The sequence below is a fragment of the Clinocottus analis genome, unplaced genomic scaffold, assembly GCF_023055335.1.
Source record: "Clinocottus analis isolate CAN_PGR_092001 unplaced genomic scaffold, fCliAna1.0.p SCAF_32, whole genome shotgun sequence".
NCBI lineage: Eukaryota > Metazoa > Chordata > Actinopteri > Perciformes > Cottidae > Clinocottus > Clinocottus analis.
In genome coordinates this window covers 1,280,211-1,302,115 of record NW_027176065.1, presented here as the reverse complement: position 1 = coordinate 1,302,115, position 21,905 = coordinate 1,280,211, and the positions used below count along the sequence as shown (strand labels likewise).

Sequence of the window (21,905 nt, the reverse complement as noted above, 5' to 3'; positions counted from 1 at the left end):
TACTTTCTGTGTTATATTGTATATAAAACATGGGACTTTCTTTTAAAAATAATATTATATTTACTGCAATCCACATATGCTTTATTGTTATTAAAAAAATAACTTAAAACAGCGGAAAAGTTTAAAAACACGCGATGGACTTTATTGTAATGTGTCTCAACTTGTAAACTTAAATGTTTTTATTAATCTTAAAATGACTTATTTGTCTTGAAACTTGTATGAATTATGCATTTGTTTAAATTGTCTTCATCCTTTTATCCTTCTGTAAAGTATGACGACTGATATCCAATAAGGAACGTCTTCAGAAGCCGTTTCTGGCGTCTAATCGATAAAGCACAATGTTGAAATGTGTTAACGAGTGTGTTGCGTCAACGTGCCAACAGACAAAGGTCTGAAGCAAAGATGTGAGTCACAGGAAGTCTCCCAAAGGTGCGGCGCCGTCTCTTTCACTCTTTAACAACTGGAGCTGTGATCGATTCAGCAACAGGTCCATAAAAATAACAGATAACAGATAATGGATTTATGAATTTCCCTTTTTTACAGGGCCTGTAAAACGCTGCACATTAACCGGTGAGAAAAACTTTGCTCCCAGTCGGTCACGTGTTCGCCGCCCGAGCCGTTTAAAAGCGAGCGAGCGGCCGGAGGGAAAGCAGACGCTGAGCAGCCGCCGAGCAGCCATCACCCGACCGACAGACACCGACCGCCGTCCCGCTGTCACCATGAAGGCCACTCTCGCCGCCGTCGCCGTCCTCGTCCTCGTCCTGGCTCTGGGCTGCACCGCCGGGGCCGTGCAGGTCGAAGTGAGTGTCCACGCTGCTTTGTGACCGACTGACCTCTGGGATGGCGTCGCTCCTCATGCGGGACGAGCTCCCCGATGACATCAGGAGACCAGGAAGTGTCTCCAGCCGACAAAGCAAACTAAACACTCATCTTTTAGACTTGCATCAGGAAGCTAGCGCAGCAGCACTTCAGTAGCACTTCCATCTTACTGAGAGCACTTTGTAGTTTGACTTCATGGAAGAAATTGTTCTCTCTTGATTCTTGTTGAGTTTGTTCTCACAGTTGAATCCACTTATTGTGAGTCTCTTTAGATAAAAGCCTCAGCTGAATGACATGTAGAGTAATGTTGCTCCGGCCCTGCATGCCGTCCTCTCGTGGAGAACAAACCTTTTGGTTTAATTGCAGCTCTTTAATACCGACGTCTTCCTTCTGTTTTCCAGGAGAACGGCTTGTCTTTCTCTCTGGAGGCCGTCAGGAGGCTGCAGGAGCTGACGGAGAGCAGCCAGGCGGCGGGGCAACAGAGCCCTCGCCTCCGGGGCGGCGCCCCGTCGCTCTGCGCCGACCCCATGCTGCCGCAGGAGTTCCTGCCGCTCTGCCGGCAGAGGGGAGGCTCCGCCTCCCTCGCCAGACTCGGTGAGACCACGACACGTGGAGCAGGAAGGACACTCCGCGATGGGGCTCTGAGCTCGTCGACGTTCAGGTGATGACAGCCGAGCCTTCACGTTGTCTTGTGTCCTCGCTGCAGGTGTGGTTCCCATCGACGTCTGCGAGATCTGCGCCTTCGCCGCCTGCACCGGCTGCTGAACCGACGCGCCGCCGGACGCTTCCTGCCCAGCTTAAGACTTGTGATTCTTCTGCTCCTGCTCCAAAACCACGTCAGGGAACTTCTCAAATGTTTGCCAGCGATGTTGAGATGATGAGAGGCTCTGACTCCGGCCCTTTGGCACTTTACACATTTTAAAGTTTCCATTTAGACATAAACATATTAAATCAGACACCTTGAGGTGTGTTATTTTCGTAATGTTACTTTATCAAACATTTTATTTTAGGATTTGCCCGTTTGTTACATTTCTATCTTGCCGAGCTTCGTACTGTATACATATTTAAAAGAGGAGTTACTTTTTGCCTCATGTCTCTTCTTTTTATTAACATTGTTTTGAATAAAAAGCTTTCATTGATACATCATCTGTGCATTGTGCTGCTTCCTGCCTCTTCAACACACTCTTACTGTATTTATTGCATCTTATTCCCATTTGTGAGAAGAAAAAACACATGCTTTTAAAAAATATAAACTTAAAGCCTCAATAGTTTTGGCCAATAGAGAGGCTGAAACGAACCAAAGCTGATCACAACCATCTCAGCATTTATCTTGTAATGTTCATTTTAACACAAGCAACTTTCATTATGAGTCCAGTTTGTGGGAACCAGGCGAATATTAAGTCAATATTTACTCCTGAGGAACTTTCTTTTCCTTCCTGCGGTTCGCTGCAGCGGCTTCATCAGAGTTTATTTGTCAGATGTGAACATGTGAATGCATTGTGTTCATTTACATTCAAGCTGTCTTAACTTCAGCCTCATATCATATAAATTATTCTGTGCATTTTATCTGACTCGACCAAACTCAACTCATGCTACAGATGTGTTGCCGGTGGGTTCTCTGACACCTGCAACATCTCACAGCGTTGATAGAGCTCGTTCATTAAAGTAATTTTGAGTGTGTACATCTGAGGGATGCAACATGATTATATTTGCTGCAGAACTTGCTGCATCGTCAAGTTTGTATGTGCAGCAAACTGTAAATTAATGTAAATTATGGTACTTTTTGTTGATTTATAGGTGAATTTAAATAATAATAAAACATTGCATTACACGCTCGTGGAAACACGGGATGTGTTAAATAAATGTGGACGTTTCTAAATCAAAAGTACGTTTGATCAAAATATTTCATATCAGCAACTCTAAAAACGCACAAGGCACAGGAATAATATTGTGAAACTCTTGTATGCAACAAACCTTCTTGGTTAAGGAGATGAATATTAAGCGGTCTTCAGACCGGCTCGTTGCCGGCCTTTTCTTTTCCTCCGCAGAGTTTAGAAACTGAAATATGCTTAAATTCAGCGGAAAAGCAAGACAACAACAAACACACGGTTAAAACCATATCTGTAATTCCCATTTATTTATTTTTTTTGGTCCTAATTTTTTTTTTTTTTTTTTTTTTTTGTTTGGTCCTAATTTATTTTTTTTTAATTTTTTGGTCCTAATTTTTTTTTTTTTTATTTGGTCCTATTTTTTTTTCCTAATTTTTTTTTTGTTTGGTCGTAATTTTTTTTTTTTTTTCTTTTTTGGTCCTAATTTTTTTTTTTTTTTTTTTTACTTTGGTCCTAATTTTTTTTTCTTTGGTCCTAATTTTTTTCTTTTCCTAATTTTTTTTTTGTTTGGTCCTAATTTTTGATTTTTATTTATTTTTTGGTCCTAATTCTTTTTTTTTGCGTGGCGGGAATGGGCTTCCATAAAGCGTTGTATAACAACAGAAGCAGCTTCCCGGAGCTATTTTCCCTGAATAGTTTTTCTCTCAGTCCTGAATGGTGATGATGTCATAATATCAACATGCTGCTGCCTCTCAGTCTCTCTGCACGTTCTCATTAGTGCCAGCAATCCTCCTCTCGGTTGGCCTCTCGTGTCTGAGCAGCATAATAACGCTGCAGTTATTTATCTACAAAGCGCTGGTTGACCACGTCTGTTATCCGATCTGAGGCGCACAGCGAGCGCTGGATGCTGCATGAGCACGCAGCCTGCACTTTAGTATTTCACCTGCATTTATTTCAAACTGTTTAAGAGCGTTGCTGTAAGAGAGTACTCATGCTCAGTGAACTTACGCTGTAAAAACAAAGGTTAAATGAATAGAATACAGGTCATGATCCACTCCCTCTTCAGCTGTTTGTTCAGATTGAAACAGAAACAGACGTAGTCCCCCTTCACCCGCTTTGCTGCATACTTAGAACTAATGTTTGTCTTAAGCATCTGAGAGCTTCAAGTAATATTCCAGACACATCTCATTAAAACAAAGCTATCAAAGTGTAATTCTTCATGAGGATCTCCTGTGTAGATTGTCTTTCACTTTGTTACATCACAAGCAGAACTCTGCTGCTACTTTCAGGGGGATTCTTTCACTAAATTGTGTCATAAAGCACACAGGATTTCATTTATGTCCCACTCACCTTGACTTGTTCAGGAGTTGTAATGGAAGAGCAAAGAGTGCTTTCACTTTACCCCTTTCCAGTATTCCACCAGCTCAGTATATTTAACATGTTGGCGTCTTGTTCTTAGCTGTTGGCGGCTTGTTGTTAGCTTTTGGCGGTTGTTGGCGGCTTATTGTTAGCTGTTGGCGGTTGTTAGCGGCTTATTGTTAGCTGTTGGCGGTTGTTGGCGGCTTGTTGTTAGCTTTTGGCGGCTGTTGGCGGCTTGTTGTTAGCTTTTGGCGGTTGTTGGCGGCTTGTTGTTAGCTTTTGGCGGCTGTTGGCGGCTTGTTGTTAGCTTTTGGCGGCTGTTGGCGGCTTGTTGTTAGCTGTTGGCGGTTGTTGGCGGCTGTTGGCGGCTTGTTGGCGGCTTGTTGGCGGCTGTTGGCGGCTTGTTGGCGGCTGTTGGCGGCTTGTTGGCGGCTTGTTGGCGGCTGTTGGCGGCTTGTTGGCGGCTGTTGGCGGCTGTTGGCGGCTTGTTGGCGGCTGTTGGCGGCTGTTGGCGGCTTGTTGGCGGCTGTTGGCGGCTTGTTGGCGGCTTGTTGGCGGCTTGTTGGCGGCTGTAGCTCATGGGGAGAGTGATTGTCCTGAAACGAAAAGGTAGCTGGTTCGATCCCTCCTCTAATCCCCAGTGGCATCACGATTAGCATCTGTCGGAGGGCTACGCTACACAACTGATTTTGAACGCTACACAATTGAACAATACTAGTTACTTTTTTGTATGAACAACATTTAGTCGTTCTCAAATATACAAATATACAAAGTTAAAGGTCCGGTATTATGTCCAGGTTTTTTATTTATATTTTTGGTGTTTTACGAGTGGATGTGTGCATGCTTTATTGATTTTATGTCATCCATTGCCACAACGGTTCATGTTATCTCCCATCTCTTTGGTCAGTTGCAGACAGTTTGGCCCAAAATACGAACAAGCAAAGTCTTTGATTTCTTCTTTTTTTTCCTCCGCAGAGTGAAACCTGCTGAAAATGGGCCGACGCTGTGCCTCTGGTGTGACCTCTGAAGCAGTTCACAGAGTGAGGACGCAGACCGTGACTCACAATGACGCCTTACATCTTATCTGCTGTCCAACGTCTGACTGCTTAATTCCTTAATTCCTAACATTTTGAAATGAGGAAGTTAGTGTGTGACATCTTTTGAGTTGTGACTGTCCCATGTTTGCATTAAGGTGTGTAACCAAACACATATAATTGCCAATTGTTTCTCAAAAGCGTCCTGATATCCAAATCTCACAGCCGTGCAAACAAACGAGCCGCATTGGCCGGCTCAGTTCGTCTGCGGCCGCTTCCTTATCAGACAGCTGTGTGACTAATATCTGTGGGAGAGAGACCCGGTGGGGTTTATTAGCTGCCACTGAGGCATCAGGTGCATTAGTGTGACACGCAAAGTCAATAGCAAAATATAGCGCTGAGATAGAGGTTATAAATACATTAAGAGGATCGTAGCTATAAACTAAAAGAGGATCCAAACGCCTGCAGTGTGCAAGCCTTTGGTTTATCTTTGACGGGTCAGCATGTGTTTACTCTCCTCCCCCCGTCAGTTGTCTTTGTTAATAAATCACTCACTAATCTGTCCAGACACCTTTTATAAGAGAGCCGACACACAACTACCACAGAAGAAACCTCTCCTCTCTGCTGAGAAGCGTCTTGCATCACCTGAACATGAGAGCGCTCAGCGAGGTCGTGGTCGTGGTCGTGGTGCTGTGTGCGTGTGCAGCAGCTGGAGGCGTGCAGGTTAAAGTGAGTATCACCTGGAAAGTACCGTCAGTACTCTTTCTTACTGTCTTCACTATGTTTTGCATTTTTAGAAGTAGTTGTAATTGACACCGAAGGGACTCTTTTTTTTTGTTGGATCAGAGGATGTTTTATCTATGGAAGCCCATTTCTGCCACACACAAAAAAAAATTAGGACCAAAAAACTAAAAAAAAAATTAGGACAAAAAATAAATAAATAAATTAGGACCAAAAAAAAAGACTTTTTTTCGTTGACTTGAAAAAAGAGAAATGAGAACTTGACTACTGACTACAATTGTCAAAATTACAGTTACAGCCTAAATATAATTGTAGATAATATTTGTACACACAAAGTACATTGTTGACCTTCCTTTTGACCATTTTTAAGAACCGAGTAAAATGCAAAGTCCACACATACGTTGAATTAATTATTTACTTTAAAGTAACCCATCAACAGGCTTACAGGTGGTTGACATTGTCAAGTTATCTTTTGGTAAACAACAAGAGCACTTGAATATAAAACAGTTGCAATGTTAAATTAAAAGAATACGTGAATTGAAACAAGATTGGACTATTTTGTGACTTGTACTTGTTTTGTTGTATGAACAATATATATTTACATTTAAATGAAGGTTTGTAAAACCAAAGTGATGAGATAACGTATTGATTAGATCTTTTTTTTCTTCTTTTCCTTAACGAAAAGAAGAAAAAAAAAGTTTATTTTTTCTTTTTGGCCCTAATTTTTTTTTTTTTTTTAGGTCCTTTTTTTTTTTGGTCGTAATTTTTTTTTTTTTTTTTAGGTCCTTTTTTTTGTCCTAATTTTTTTTTTTTGTGTGTGTGGCGGAACTGGGCTTCCATATTTACCTCCTTTTAACCTTAGAAAATGCATTTCAGCGCCATGCTCTCTCTGACTATCCAGGCCTGCACATTAGCGGCGGGCCGTGGCTTTAGGCCTTCAAAGAGTGCCGTGTCGTCCACACTGTCCACACCTTGTTCCCCACCTGCCAGGTTGGAGACAGGATCTTCCCCTTGGAGGCGGTGAAGCAGCTGAAGGAGCTGATGGATTTAGACGGCGGCGGCGTCCTCCCTCACCTCGCCGGGTCGAGCGCCGCGGCCGCTTGCACCGACCCCGTCCTGCCGCAGGTGTTTCGGCCGGTGTGCCAGGAGAAAGGAGCCGGCGTCCTTTTCTCCAAACTGGGTGAGACTGAACGAACAAACAACACATTGAGATGTTTGTCAGGTTTCAACAACAACAACAACTCTCATTAGTTTCCAACTGCGGCTTTCAGCCCCGAGGCTTTAAAAGGGCTTTTATTATGAACATTGACGCAACGTATCAACGAGTTCATTGGTTGGTTTGGTTTGTATAGATTTTATAAACCATTGGAGCTCTCTGGCGGAGAGGAATAAGACTTTTAGGAGACCTGAAGTTTTGAACGAGGAAGCTGCTTCACAGGACGTTGTTAGTTAGCTTTAGCGACAGAGTGGAGTTGTGGTGGAGTTGTAACGTGACAAACGAGGTCACATGACTGACGACAGATGCAACAGGATCACCTGGACAGCAGTCCTATGTTTGTTTGCTCTTCCCACCTGTGTGGACTTCCTCCATCTCATGTCATACACCAGATGCTCTCAACCGCCTTGTGTCGCCTCTGTTGGGTTTACATTGGCGTTAGTACAATGTTCAAACAATCTCACAGCAGCTCTCAGAAACCCTCTTTAATCAACAGTTTCATTACGTATGGAAACTCGAGATGGATCCGGATCCCTTTATTAACATGAGCAGCATTTCATTGGACTTAGAGAAGTCGGCTCTTGGATGGTACAAAAAATACATTTGAGGTCAGATGAATATTCATGTTTGTGCTCTTTCTTTAAATATTTTTCAGTGTCAATCATCACGTCGATTGATCCTTGTGAAATATGTGCCAACCCTTCTTGCTTTGGGTGTCTGAAATGAGGCTGCCATCTGCTCGACGCTCATGCACATCGGCTGAGCGCCTTTGGGGTCGTCGCCCACCTTCGTTCATCTGCATTGAAATGTGTGTTACGTCGACAACGTCGTGTCACACGGAGACCGAGCCCAACGGGTCTCAAGGCTTTGTGGTCAAAGCCCTCCATTTTTTTAAATCCATAAAACTCCTTTTCACCATTTCTTTTTAAAATAGTTTTGGTAAATTAGTAGGTGCACAAAGCACCTTGTTAGTAAAGTATTGTTTGAATATTACTGTGTCATCTTCAACTTGATTTCATATGAAACTTTTATTGTATTGAGTCTGATGCCGCAGCTTGATAATAAAAAATGTGTATTCTTTGCATCCTTAAAGGCAGATTTTACTTGTAGTTTCAACAATACAGTGATGCTCACACACTCGGTGTCTTACGTTACACACACACACACACACAGACACACACACACACAAGAAGGGTTTCAAACTAAATGGAGAAATCAAAATGAAGGGCATTAAATGAAAACACTAAAGTGAGTGAGAATGGAAACTGATTCCACTTTGAAAATCAAAGATTGACTATTCAGCTGATGAATCACTAAATAAAAAAAAATTGAAAAAACTTCACACACTGGGCTGCAAACCTGTGGTTTCAGACATCATGCTTTATTTTTTCCACCAAATAAAAAGCTATGACTATTGCAATATATATATATATATATATATATATATATATATATATATATATATATATATATATATATATATATATATATTTATAGTGGATTGTCTCAGTCTACACAGGCATCTAAAAATCTAATAAAAAGTCAGCAGGAGAGCCAACTAGCAGCTCATGTATGGAGCAGCAGGGATGTGCACTATGACATCGATGTGCAGGACGTCAGTGAGCTGCTTTCTAACCGCTGATCTTCACAGCCATCAGACATCATCATCATCACTCTCTACAACCGTGTAAAGCTGCCCTGCTGCCAGCATGCTCTTCATCTGCATCCACTGAGCTATAAACACTCAAATGCAATATTTTATTATTATTACTATGACAAGTAGTAATAGTTGTAGTATTCAGACTATCCATAGAAAAAGCATTTGTCAGCAATGAGAAGAGGGGATTTATGCCAGATTTATCTGTTTGCTCATTCCCGTCGGCAGTCACACACACACAGACACTAAATACATTCATTTATATGCAGCATCATTAAATAGACTAATCCACAACCATCCATATAAATACCAGCACATGCAATATAATTACATAATCACATGTCATTATAATTAAAAATCTGCAATGAATGTCAACATGACTGGATGCTTGATATCCATTAGTTTTGCACCGTGGGAAAACAATCAATGGAAGAAGATGAATGAAGATTAATGAATCAATCAATACGCTAAAGGGATCAACCTCAATAAACACTAGTGCTTAATCTATAGTGGCAGATGCACACACTACATGTACATGAAGATACTCATGCATATAATTATAAAAATAAAGATGGGTAAATAAGGGAATATATACATGTACATGCACATATATAAAATAATAAAATAATCCTTAAAACAAAAAAATAATAATTAAAAAGAAAAGAACAAAACAGAACAGAATAAGCACAATAAAAAAAACAAATCTTTGTTTTTTAAATAAAATAAGAGACACGTCTAATGACAGGAACGAAGGCGGAAGTGTGTGGGAGTGACACCTCTTGTCTCTGCTGCTTCTTCGCAGCGGATGTCGACCTCTGGCGGTCGTTAAGACGAAAAAACTTCCAACTCTACTCAATAACACACAATAATGGCATAAAGTTAAAGAACTGCATGTGAGTGTCGACGTACAAAACAAATCACCGCATCTTTTGCAAACGTGCCACGATGTCAACAGACCGTCGGAAAGTGGTCCGTACTGCGCAGGCGCGTCGTGGTCTCTCTTCCGGGAAGACTTCTAAAATAACTTGAAACGTGAAACAGAAGGAGAAGAAACGTGTGTTTGCAGGAACAGCCTCAGACTTTTCCTCGATCACGTGGACAACCCGGCAACGTGAAGACCCAGGCTCCACATGGCTCGTTGGTCTAGGGGTATGATTCTCGCTTAGGGTGCGAGAGGTCCCGGGTTCAAATCCCGGACGAGCCCTCAGGTTTTTGTACAGCAGAACAATTTCTTGAGGTGGAAATGGGGTATAAGCTACATGACAATATTACAAACACACACGGAAATCTAACAGTTTGTTCTTTATTGGAGTTATATGTATACCCTGAACCAAACATTCAAACCCAGACCCAAGGCTTCCACTACAGCCTCAATATTTGCACTATATCATGCACTAGATATTTAGCGTGCATTATTTCCTCAATTTTTTTCATTTGATGGAATATATTCCATATTAAAGATGGCTTGCTTCTTATTTTCCCCAATATTCAACCTGACAGATATTTCGAAACTCTCTCATCTCGAGTGGAAAATAAACTTCTGCAGGTTGGATCAACGTTTGTTTTGTGCTGACTGACCCACCGATTCATCTTCTGCCCAAGGACGTAAAATAATAGTAATGATTAGTGATTAGATAATAGATTATTCAATAAGTTTTTTATCAAGCAAAACTGCAAAATAAGAAGATTTCCACATTTCTGACATTTTATATAATAAATGATTAAGCAGTAGATTGCTGCCCTCAACCTACTTGTTTAAAAAAGTATGTATAAAGTCATAAAACAGTATATGTTTCATACTTTCAGAGGAAATAATAACCTAATATACTTTGTATACATAGATTTGACAGCTATATTCTTTACAGATTACAATTTTCTCATAGAAATCACTTGGTCTGCCTTTAAACTATGATGCATTGTCGTATCATATGACATGTACGATGATGTAACACTATGAGAGATGTTTGATAATCAGTCTTTTTCCATTGTTCTCGTTGCCACCAGAGGGCGCAATTCACTAAACCTTCTTTTCTCCATTCAGCAGACTTCCTGGCATATTGGCAGCACATGCAGCCTCTGCATAAATCTTATATCTTCATGCAATGGACGCTGACACGCAGTCGCCTCAACAGCATCACTCTGTGTGGACGTTCACACTGAGAGAAAACAATACGTCAGCTTACAAATATTCCTGTAATTATCTGCGTGCGTGTGATTACTTGTGTGCGTATGCGTCTCGGCTTGACAAGCTTACAGCTCCACATTAAATACTTGGCTCTCCTTCCTTTGAGGAGGAGTGTTTTATTGTTTTAAATATTGAGGGAAACCATCCCTCACTTGGCTTTGTGACTTTCAGGGTCTCAGTGTGCACTTTGCCAGAAGGTTTGATGGCTTCTGCCTGAGGGCCAGCAGGCCTTCAGACCCTCGGCTCCATTCACACAGAGGACTGAGCGATGCCCTTTTTCTTGTCTTTGGACCGTGAGATCCGGCCAAGTCTGCCCAGAGAGGCCCGCCGAGGTTCCAGCCCGCAGACTTTATGTGGTCCGTCGATAAGGAACGCCGAGTGAAAACATGTGTGTGTGTTGACTTTGAAGTCTTTGAGATTTACAAGACCCCAGAAGTCGTTTCACTGTGTTGATGAATCGTTTAAGAAATACTTCAGAGCAAAACTAAATATAAAAACAAGACTCAAGTGACACACATGAACACTATCTGTTCAAACTTAACACATTTATTGCATTTAATTACATCCTGGGTTTGAAATAATACATCTTCTGAAATTCTAACTTATTGATAAAAAAAGAATAATTGCAAATTACTTTTTTTTTTTAAAAAGCTGAATGTCTTATGGACTACTCCTATTAAAGCACTACAACTTGAATTGATCGAAGTCTGATGAATTAAAAAAGCAATCTGCACCTCATATTTATCCAAACCAATAACTTTTTGGGGGATTTTTAACCTTCAGTTTGAAAATCAACCTGAGATCATCTGATAGATCCACAACAGGAGGATCAGACCAAACCTGAATCCTAATAACTAGTTTTAGTGATCCAGTTGCTCGAGGAATTATTTTTGTTTATGCAACAAAAGAACTTTGTTCAACTCGGGAAGAAATCGTAGAAGTAAGTTTAATACGTAAAATAACTAAACTTGTCAGTCGAGTACTTAAGGTAAGTAAAAGAAAAGTAAGATAAAAATAACATAAATAAAGTTGGCTTATCACGCAGGACATGAACAGCTGTGTCCTGCGTGAAAGTCCTGTGTTTGTGCGTCTCTAAAGAGGTTTGTTGTCCCCACGCATTTGCCAATAATGATAATAATAGAAAAGATTAAACGAACGCACACAATCAGTATGAATAAAAAGACTTCTAATGTCCAATGATTAAACATGATTACATGATTTTAAACCAAATTTACATGATTTTTTACAACATTTACATGACTTTTAACCAAATGCACGTGTTTGTTTTTTTTACCAAATTTACATGATTTTAACCACATTTACATAATTTGAACCACATTTACATGACTTTTTATTAAAGTTGTGTTTGTTTTCTTTAGCCAAATTCTCTGTTTTCACACTTTCTTTGGAGTGTATCTGTGAGTTAATTCATATAAATCACATAAAACCAGCCGATAGCACTTTGTAACGTTTAAATATGTTTGAATGAAAAGATGAACACATGCTAGCTGCTGCTTGCTGTGGAGACAATGATTTCATATTTCCTTTCCAGTTCATCCAAACAGCGTTTCAGCTCAGCTGGCAGGACACACACACACACACACACACACACACACACACACACACACACACACACACACACACACACACACACACACACACACACACACACACACACAGATCGCCCGGTCAGTGATTGACGCGATGGACCTCTGAACCTCTGAACCTTTGTTCAACGCCCCGCTGCCGTCCAGAGGGCGTCTGTGAACACTGGAAAGAATCGCTCGCCCAAAAAAACACTTTCACTCTTTTCCTGCGTCGTTCTCAAAGCAAAGATCTGCTTCCTAGAACGAGGCGCGGCCAAAGAAGACAAAACAACAGACAGCGAGAGCTGGTTTGTGTTTGCTGACCTTCAGTAAGAACAATAAGTCTTTCCAGCTCTCTCTCTCTCTCTCTCTCTCTCTCTCTCTCTCTCTCTCTCTCTCTCTCTCTCTCTCTCTCTCTCTCTCTCTCTCTCTCTCTTTCTGTCTTTCTGTCTTTCTTTCTTTTTTAGCCATATTTCCAAGATGGGGTAAGAATTAAAGACCCGCTGGTCCGTCAGAGGAGCCACAAACCTGAACGCTCATCAAATGATCTGATTCGATGCCGCTAGATTTTCTGGTGTTTTCCTTTCGGTAAATTATCGGCACCAGAACCCAGTGTTTCTTATCTTTAAAACAAATAAAAATAGATGCAATTGTGGTTTTCTTTCTACATATTTACTGTCGTATCTCTCTATTTTTGGAGATTTCTGTTTCCCTTCAACGGCTTCGTTCCTCTGGTCTGAAGACGCCAACGTGAAGCCAGATGGACAGAAGGCAACATGGGATTATGCAGCTGTGTGTGTGTGTGTGTGTGTGTGTGTGTGTGTGTGTGTGTGTGTGTGTGTGTGTGTGTGTGTTGTAATCTGAGCTGCTCTGTGCTTTGTTTACATGGACCGGCGTGCATGAGCGCTCAGGTGACCACCTGCTCGCTGCAGACCTGGGGGTTCGGGCCGGCGCCATGTTGAGAGCCATTTGGAGGCAACAGAGATGCTCTTAGCTTCACGTTGAGCACCTTTCAGTACTTTCAGACGCTCTCTGGCTTCGAGGAGTCGAATGAGATGAAGACAAAGACACAACAGCTTGGAGGAAACTGGAGTTGCAGAGAGAGACGCAAAAAAACCTAATTTTGCAGAATCCTAAAAAAAACAACCTCTTGGAGGCCGAGCGGTCAAATGCAAGTAAATGTTTGGCAGAGTTGCTGAAAACTGTCATCGATTGATTAAATCAGCTGCAAGAGAAGAATGCATGCGCAATGAATAACCCTCAAGGTTTCTTTACCTTTTGAAAATCTGTGCACGGAAATCCTCCCGCTCCCATTTTAATACCCAGCATGCCCCATTCAGACAATCTTTTGCCTTAAAATACGTAATCTTTCCATTTTTGAACCGATCGACAGTTTCTTGGCTGAAACTCCTTCCTAACAGGACAAGACTTTGTTTTATTGTGATTGTTGTTGCAGGTTCTGATTCTTTAGGTCCTAATCTTTCCATAAAGGTGTCTTATTGACGCTCCAGGAGGCTTTTTGGGGAATCTGGCTCATATCATGCTGGATGTTCATAGTTATGATCAAAATATCTTTTTAAGGTGTTTTTTTTTTGCAGATAAACATTTTTTTTTCAAGACTTTGCTGAACAAATACAAACAATAAACACAAGTATTGGAATTAATTTGGGGTTCCTCACACAGGGAAAAGCAGCGCCGGAGACATCATTGGTTCAACAGCGGGTTAATCAATGAGTGCATTGCAACAGTCTCTCATTGCTTTCCACATCAATGGGTCCTCTGTTTGTTCGCCATCGTGAACGAGCGTGAAAAAAACAAGCTATCTGCTCTCCCGAAGAGCAACTGGACCGTCTGTTAATTGCCTTGTAACGAGGAAAAAGACCCAAATATTGTCTTTTAATTGGGGGCATTTCCACAGGAGCAGCTTCTTGGGGGGATTTGGGTTCAGCAATCTGGTTAATTGGATGTTAACTGTACTCGGCGAGTCATTCTCTCCTGCCGTCGCCGGCAGTTCAAAGTATGAAGCTCAGTAACAAATCTAAAAAGACTCGCGATGGAGATTCTGACGCGTGAGATTACCCGAGAGGGAAACAGAGATGTTGAAGACGAGCTGGTGTGATTGCTTTCCTGCTCCTGCCTCTCTCTCGGGACTCTTTTTATCAGCGCGTTGGACAGATCGATGTTGACTTCTGGATGAACAACACTTCCTTCTGCTGCCACCTGGAAGCCGGATCTGTGCTAAGCACAAGGACACGGTGTGAGCGCGATATTACAAAACAATACTAACACAAAGACACTGCCCTGTTGTGGTTGATCCTCTAAACCCAAAGGATTGTTTTACAGTAAAGCTGGAAGAGGTCAAAAGGTCGCTTCATCTTCACCGGATGAAACCACTAAGCCACCTCACCATATGTCGACTCGGTCGCCTCTGAGCCACAGAACGAGAAGAAGAAACACGACGTGGTGATAAAGCAGCCGGCATTCGCACATCCCCCGCCGTGCTGTCGCATCTGAACGGAGGAGATGGTCGACTGCAGATCACGAAGAGCGAAGCAACCAGCTCGCTGCACCGTGCATTGTGGTACTTATGACAAAAAGCACCACAAGAATGGTAGAACTCTTGTTTAAATCAGGTGAGGTGAACCTCTTCCATCCGTCCTCCTGCAAACGTGCCCTTGTGCATGCGGCTGGTCGGCTGTGGAGGGGAAGGTGATGGAGGGCAGAGAGGATGAAAACCAGATCAGCTGTGTTTCCATTCAGAAGCTTTGCTGTCAGAGATGAAGCCGACAAGCCGAAGCTTCTTCCCAGCGTTTTGTTTTCTCGCTCACACACATGTGCTCTGCGTTAGGACTCTCGCCTCGTTAAAGCTCTGGTGTTCTCACGCACTCGGTGTTTTAACTGCCTCCATCCATTGTGTCGCTTCATTTCATACGTGCATTTTGTTTTTCATTTTCAATCTTTGACTGCAGTAGAAAAACATGATGCCTCTGTTGATGCAAACTAAAAACACACATGCAGTCCTCATGTCCAGACAAACCAGCTTGTTTGTTAACTTCTTTTTTTTTAAGTGAGTGTTTGGGAGACGAGATGCGATGAGGACGATGCATTCTTCCTCAAGTCATTATGTCCACAACTCACCCATAGCAGCAAGACGTAGAGGCACAAAGACTTTATTATCCTCCTGGTGATGACGCCGCTCGACCTTCAACTCAGAGCTCTGATAAAGTTGTTTTTGCCAACATTCCTGAAGAGAGATTCAAGGCCAGATGGGAAGAAAGAAGACGAGTAAACATGCGTCTGGTTTTCTTCTCCTGACTGGAACTCTCTCCAGGAACAATTATGATGATTGTGATGAGGAGTGTATCGCTGACGGCTCTTTAAGGTACGCCTCCTTTAAGGTACGCCTCCTTTAAGGTACGCCTCCTTTAAGGTACGCCTCCTTTAAGGTACGCCTCCTTTAAGGTACGCCTCCTTTAAGGTACGCCTCCTTTAAGGTACGCCTCCTTTAAGGTACACCTCCTTTAAGTTACACCTCCTTTAAGGTACGCCTCCTTTAAGGTACGCCTCCTTTAAGGTACGCCTCCTTTAAGGTACGCCTCCTTTAAGGTACGCCTCCTTTAAGGTACGCCTCCTTTAAGGTACACCTCCTTTAAGGTACGCCTCCTTTAAGGTACGCCTCCTTTAAGTTACACCTCCTTTAAGGTACGCCTCCTTTAAGTTACGCCTCCTTTAAGGTGCGCCTCCTTTAAGGTACGCCTCCTTTAAGTTACGCCTCCTTTAAGGTACGCCTCCTTTAAGGTACGCCTCCTTTAAGTTACGCCTCCTTTAAGGTACGCCTCCTTTAAGGTACGCCTCCTTTAAGGTACGCCTCCTTTAAGGTACGCCTCCTTTAAGGTACACCTCCTTTAAGGTACACCTCCGTTCCTGCTGTTCATGGATTCATCTTCATTCACTGAGCGAGTTTTATCTCATCGTGTTGCATCAAAGTTCAGAGATTTCCTCAAAGAAGCAGAGACGAGTCAGCAGCAGTAACCCAGAATGCAACATGTTCACGCATGTCATGTTGGCTTGGTGCTCTGGACCTGGGGCTGTCTCCTGTCTCCTGTCTCCTGCCCTCTGCCACATGCATCCTGCTCCCTGCATCCTGCATCCTGCCTCCTGCCCTCTGCCCCCTGTCTCCTGTCTCCTGTCTCCTGCCTCCTGCCTCCTGTCTCCTGTCTCCCGCCCCCTGACCCCAGCCTCCTGCCCCCTGCCCCATGCATCCTGCTCCCTGCCTCCTGCTCCCTGCCTCTTGCCCCTTGCCCCCTGCCCCCTGCCCCCTGCCCCCTGCCTCCTGCCCCCTGCCTCCTGCCTCCTGCTTGTGTACTGATTGTAAAGCCATTTAAACCAGATTCATATTTTATGGTTTTGGGCTCCACACAATCAGGTGAATGAAGTGAATTGACTAGAAGCAGCTGAACACAGCGCCTATAAAGTCGTTCAGAATAATTAAACCTGAATGAATCCCTCTATCTCGTCGTGCACAGTGTGTTTAACCCTCCGCTGACCAACCTTCAGACCAAACAGCGCCTTCAGTTGCTCAGAGACATGAACACTTTGCTCCCGGCCTGCGATGGCACCTGAAAGCAGCAGATAACTGCAGGCTGGAGGGAAAAGAACATTTCATTTGTGTTCCACCTCGTGCTCATTGTGTCCTTCCTGGGGGTCGAGCTCCAGCTGTGCACTCGCCGGCTCGTGAGAGAAAACGGACTGAAAAACAACTCCGCCTCCTACACGCAGAACGAGCAGAAGCGTTCAGGAACCTTCTGTCTGGACGAGACGCCGAATGAGCCGACGAAGGCCAGCAATGACTCGCCTTTTCATACACAACGCCGACAAAGCTGCACATGCATCACCCAGAAGTTTCTTCTTCCCGAGCAAAAGTGAAACACTTTCAGAGCTGCCAACAAAGGGAAGTGTCTCCTCTCAGTCATGCACAGAGTCAGCTGCTATCCAGCAGTCAGGACTGTGATCTGGCGTTTGCAGACTGCATTTCTTATCTCCTGAGCGTTGCATCCTATCTGTAACGCATTCACGCTGCCTGGCCCGGCTGTCTGGATGCCGCTAAATGAAACGCCTCTTGTGCATCACAGAGAAGAGATTACAGGCAGAGAGAACGTTTATCACACGAGGGCATCCGCTGGTAAATAAGAAACTCCTCATACATCAAGGTTATAACGGATAACAGACGGATGAGAAGCAGAGGACGTTTCTTTACTCCAGATGTTTGTGTACATGAGGAGTCCGTCTATTATTTACTTCCCAGCATGCCAACAAACCAGAGAGATGTGACTTTGCCTCCGATATCACATCAACCTGCAAGACTTTTACGTTCAATGATGGTTCGTTGGAACAATTCAAACTCTTTGTGGATAAGGTAAAGGTTGAAGAGGTTTCATGTGTTTCTGGTTTGCACATCCCTCCCTGACTTTATTGCTCTATTTCTGTCTCATAAAAGTATAAAAGTCTCCACGACTGTACGCCTGGTCTCACTCTCAAGTTCACTCTTCCCCCGGAGGCGTCTCGGGCCCGGCACACTTTGAGAGGCGTTTAAAATTATTGCATTCACGACTGCGAGGCGGAGGAGAAACCCAATAGAACGAGAGCACACGGCCCGAGCCTGGTTTCAGATTATTTTATTCTTCCATGCCCTCATTAGCCGCAGAGGGATTAGACCTCAAGCCTCCAGGGAGGTGATGGGAGCTGCAGGGCGAGGAGACAAAAGGCGATTAAGACGTGTTCGTTTCTTCACAGGCCCTGTGAGATGTGCAGGAAGTCTTCAGACTAGCATTCAAACAAAGTGTAACGCCTGTTTGAAATCCTTTCAGATCCCAAAAAAGTGATGTAAAATTCTTAAAAATGAGGAGTTTATGCGATCGTTCTTTACTTTGCATGGTGAATCGGGTGGTGGGTCGTCGTGTGTTTCATTAAACGCACTCCGCTGAACCCGTCACACCCAGAGGAGGAGGGTCGACTCCATTTTGCCCCCAGAGACGGAGCTCTGCTTTGAAAAGGGGAGAATTAGCATCTTCTTGCAGCCTCACTGCTCCTTTTATGCAGCAGCTCCCGTCGCTGTCGGCCTCGCCGAGCTTCCTCAGTTTGATCCGTCTGAGGCGCTGAATTCCAACATGCTTCCTCCCCCTTCCTCCCTCTTTCCTCCCCCCTTCCTCCCTCCTTCCTCCCAATAGTTATTCAACCCGAGCCCTCAGGGAATCAAAGAGCTGGAGACACGAGCACGGATTGAAGCGATGGTCACCGATATAAAAAGAAAGAAAGATTGATGTCAGACATCATGACTCAAAGTAAAAGAGTGGAGGTGATGTGTGTGATGAGCGACTTGATGTCGGTGGCGTGTCGGTGGCGTGTCGGTGGCGTGTCGGTGGCGTGTTGGTGGCGTGTCGGGCTGAGCGGCGTTTTGATGGCACAGTCGGAGCTTTTCAGGGTCGATGGAGCTCCACAGCAGGACGGCCGCTGGAGTTTATTTATTTTTCATCCCGAGAGCTCTCACCGCCTCTGATGAATCATTTATTGCAGGTGTTTCATCTGGATCATATGGAAGCCCATTTCCGCCACACAAAAAAAAAAAAAATTATGACCAAAAAAAAAATTGAAAAAATCGACTTTCGTTGACTTAAAAAGTCAACGAAAGTCAATAATTTTTTATATTTTTTAAATTTTTTAAATTTTTTTTTTTGGTCATAATTTTTTATGACCAAAAAGGCAACGAAAAAAAAGAAAGAAAAAAAAATCCATCATTTTTCTTTTTTTTTATTGTCCTCTTTTTTGGCGGGTGGGAGGGGGGGGGGAGGGGTCGTCCTAAATATTTTTTATCTATTTTTTCTTTTTTTTGTCCTAATTTGTTTGTGTGTGTGTGGCTGGAATGGGCTTCCATAGGTGACACAAGTATCTGGAAAGGTTATTTATTAGTGTCATGTTCATAACATGTTGAATAAAATATAAGTTGGATTTGACGACAGAAACATTTCTTTTTAAGGTCGTAAAACTCGAGCCGTTCTCTCGTGTGACATCATTCATACGTGAAACATCAATTTGTCATCGTTTCCTGCCGCTCCTCCTCTAACTGTTTCCTTCACTTCCTGTCTTTTCATCATCTCATAAAACTACAAAATGTCCCAAAACTAAAACATTTGACTTCATTCATTCCTTTGTAAACGGTATGAAACTTACTTTTGTTCAATGCCACATTAAAGGCATCAAAATGTAACGCCGCCTTTTAAAATAACTTTTACAGAACAGAACAAGTTATTTTCTCAGCCTAAACTGTCGTTTTCTTCTCACTTGAGAACATGAGGACAGCAGGATGTGTGTGTTGCTTGTAACATGCAGATCTTCCTCTTCCTCACACACCTCACTGCACCTTCGAGCCGGCGAGCGAAAGCAAACCTCAGGTTCTTTGCACGGCATCAAATACGCATTTCATTCCCTGCTGCGTCGCCATTTTATTTGCTTCTTCCTCTTGGAGGTTTGCTTTCAATGCTGCGTTTCTCCAGAGGTGGAGGCTCAGGAACATCCTGAAGGTTGAAGAACAGGACAACATGAGGAGAAGAGAAGGCCTCAGATACAGAGAGCCAACTCGCTCTCAGAGTGACGGCTCAGAGCGATTTCATGTGTGTGAGTCTGTTGCTAGTTCTTGTTTTATTTGCTTTGCCCGACCAACAGACCAGAAGGTGACGTCTCCGTCCTGGAAACGTATCATCAGCCGACGTCTTCTCTGGACCGTCTCTCTCTCCTCCCTCTCTGCCTCACTCGCCCCGCTAGACAAGAACAAATTACACCTTTATTGCTCTCATTGGTACATGGAGTCTGATGACGTCCGACCTCAGCAGGCGTCTCATCAGCCAATGCCGATGAAAACACCTGTGTGTGTGTGTGTGTGTGTGTGTGTGTGTGTGTGTGTGTGTGTGTTATGGGGATGTTATTCCTACAACTTGTCTTGCAAAAGCTTGTCCAGCTGCCTGGATCTCGTCCACGCTTTAGCTAGTTTCTGTTGATTTGATTGGTCACTTGTCTCCAGACGTCTGAAACCAGGTTAATGACTGCGTGGAATAAAGTCAGATTAGATTAAATGTTCCTTTATTAGCCCGGCAGTGGGGGAATTTGCAGGATTACAGCAGCAGATTGCAGAGGGTGATGTGCACATACAATATAAATAAACATCAAAACATTTATAAAACAGAATCCAGACAGAAGTGAGTGAAGTGTGTTTGTGGTCTGCAGGGAGCTCAGCTGGTTGTGCAGCCTGACAGCAGCAGGAAGGAAGGACTTGTGGTTCCTTCACACATTGAGGATGAATCACAGCATCTGGGTGTGGTGGGAGGTGATCTTCATCCTCCACCTCCTCCTTCTCTCTCCATCGCATGCAGAGGACATCCAGCACGCTGGCGGCCATCTTTACTGCTTCTCACCTGTCAGCTGTCGGGACGCCGCTGCTCCAGAAGAACGGCAGGAGAAGTCCACGCTAACGTTTAAAGCACACACACATCGCACACACTGACGGTAGAGAGACAATTGCAGTGTTCCTCGTACGCAGCCTGACATGTTGTGTTATGACGCCATGACTCGTCTTAGTAAATTGCACGTCTGGTGAAGCCGCCTCGGGCCTTTTTATACAGGAACAAAAGAGGAAGACTTCAGCCGTTGTTCTTCATCGTAACCTCCTCGTCTTGTCATGGGCGGATAGGTTGAATGGCGACAGCTTTACGGTGCGAGGCCTCGACCTGGTTTCCCTTTAGAAAAGGAGAGCGTTCATTATTCAGGACGCATAAGAAGCGCTGCGGGTCATGCACACATACATCTGAACGCGAGAGGAAGTCGGGGGGCTGAGAGCCGGCTTGAATATTCATGGCTTACAATCTGATACCCGTCGTCCTGCATCTCTAAATTTAGAATACAAAAGATAAAAACGGGATTACGGGACAACGATTTTTAGCTGCCAAAGAGGAGCAGAAGAAAAATCCAAATCGGCGAATCAAGGCCACATAAAAGCATGACGTGGCCCCCGAGGGCCTCCGTAGATCCCACACAGATATTGAGGATGTGGAAATGACGGCAGCAGGACTGTGTTTCTTTCCCCTCTCTTCATGCTTCAACCGGCACGAGTCCGCCTCTGTTTTCTCAAGGTGACCAGTGACCGCATGAAGCCCAGGAATGAGCGGCGTCGGTCCACATGGAAAAGTACAGCGTGCGACGCACCGAGAGGAAGATGCTCACTGAGGTATTTCTGCCGTGTGAGGAATCAAAACCATGCGTGAGGTTTCACTGGTGGGAAGAACCTCAGAAGAGTCATCGAGGCGTCAACGGCACAAAACCACGAGGTCGGCCTTTAACGGGCAAGGAAGATGATTCAGATCTTTTTGTTACAAAAATAGTCAAAAGTATGGAGGTAGATTTGTGTCTTTTTTACCTGAGCAAATTTCTAG

General features: G+C 43.6%; 2 protein-coding genes and 1 non-coding gene across 3 annotated transcripts; all 3 read left to right on the top strand.

Moving 5' to 3' along the window:
* Positions 1–719: 719 nt before the first annotated feature.
* LOC137798895 (guanylin-like) lies at positions 720–1,584 on the top strand. Its single transcript, XM_068595918.1, has 3 exons — positions 720–800; positions 1,221–1,413; positions 1,526–1,584. The coding sequence occupies exons 1-3, from the start codon at positions 720–722 to the stop codon at positions 1,582–1,584; spliced, it is 333 nt and encodes a 110-aa protein (XP_068452019.1).
* A 4,108-nt stretch (positions 1,585–5,692) lies between these two features.
* On the top strand, positions 5,693–7,724 carry LOC137798828 (guanylin-like). Its single transcript, XM_068595790.1, has 3 exons — positions 5,693–5,770; positions 6,773–6,962; positions 7,654–7,724. Exons 1-3 carry the CDS (start codon positions 5,693–5,695, stop codon positions 7,722–7,724), a joined length of 339 nt encoding a protein of 112 aa, XP_068451891.1.
* Positions 7,725–9,787: 2,063 nt separating this feature from the next.
* On the top strand, positions 9,788–9,859 carry trnap-agg (transfer RNA proline (anticodon AGG)). The gene has a single exon. It is a non-coding gene; the product is annotated as a tRNA-Pro (tRNA).
* Positions 9,860–21,905: the final 12,046 nt, after the last annotated feature.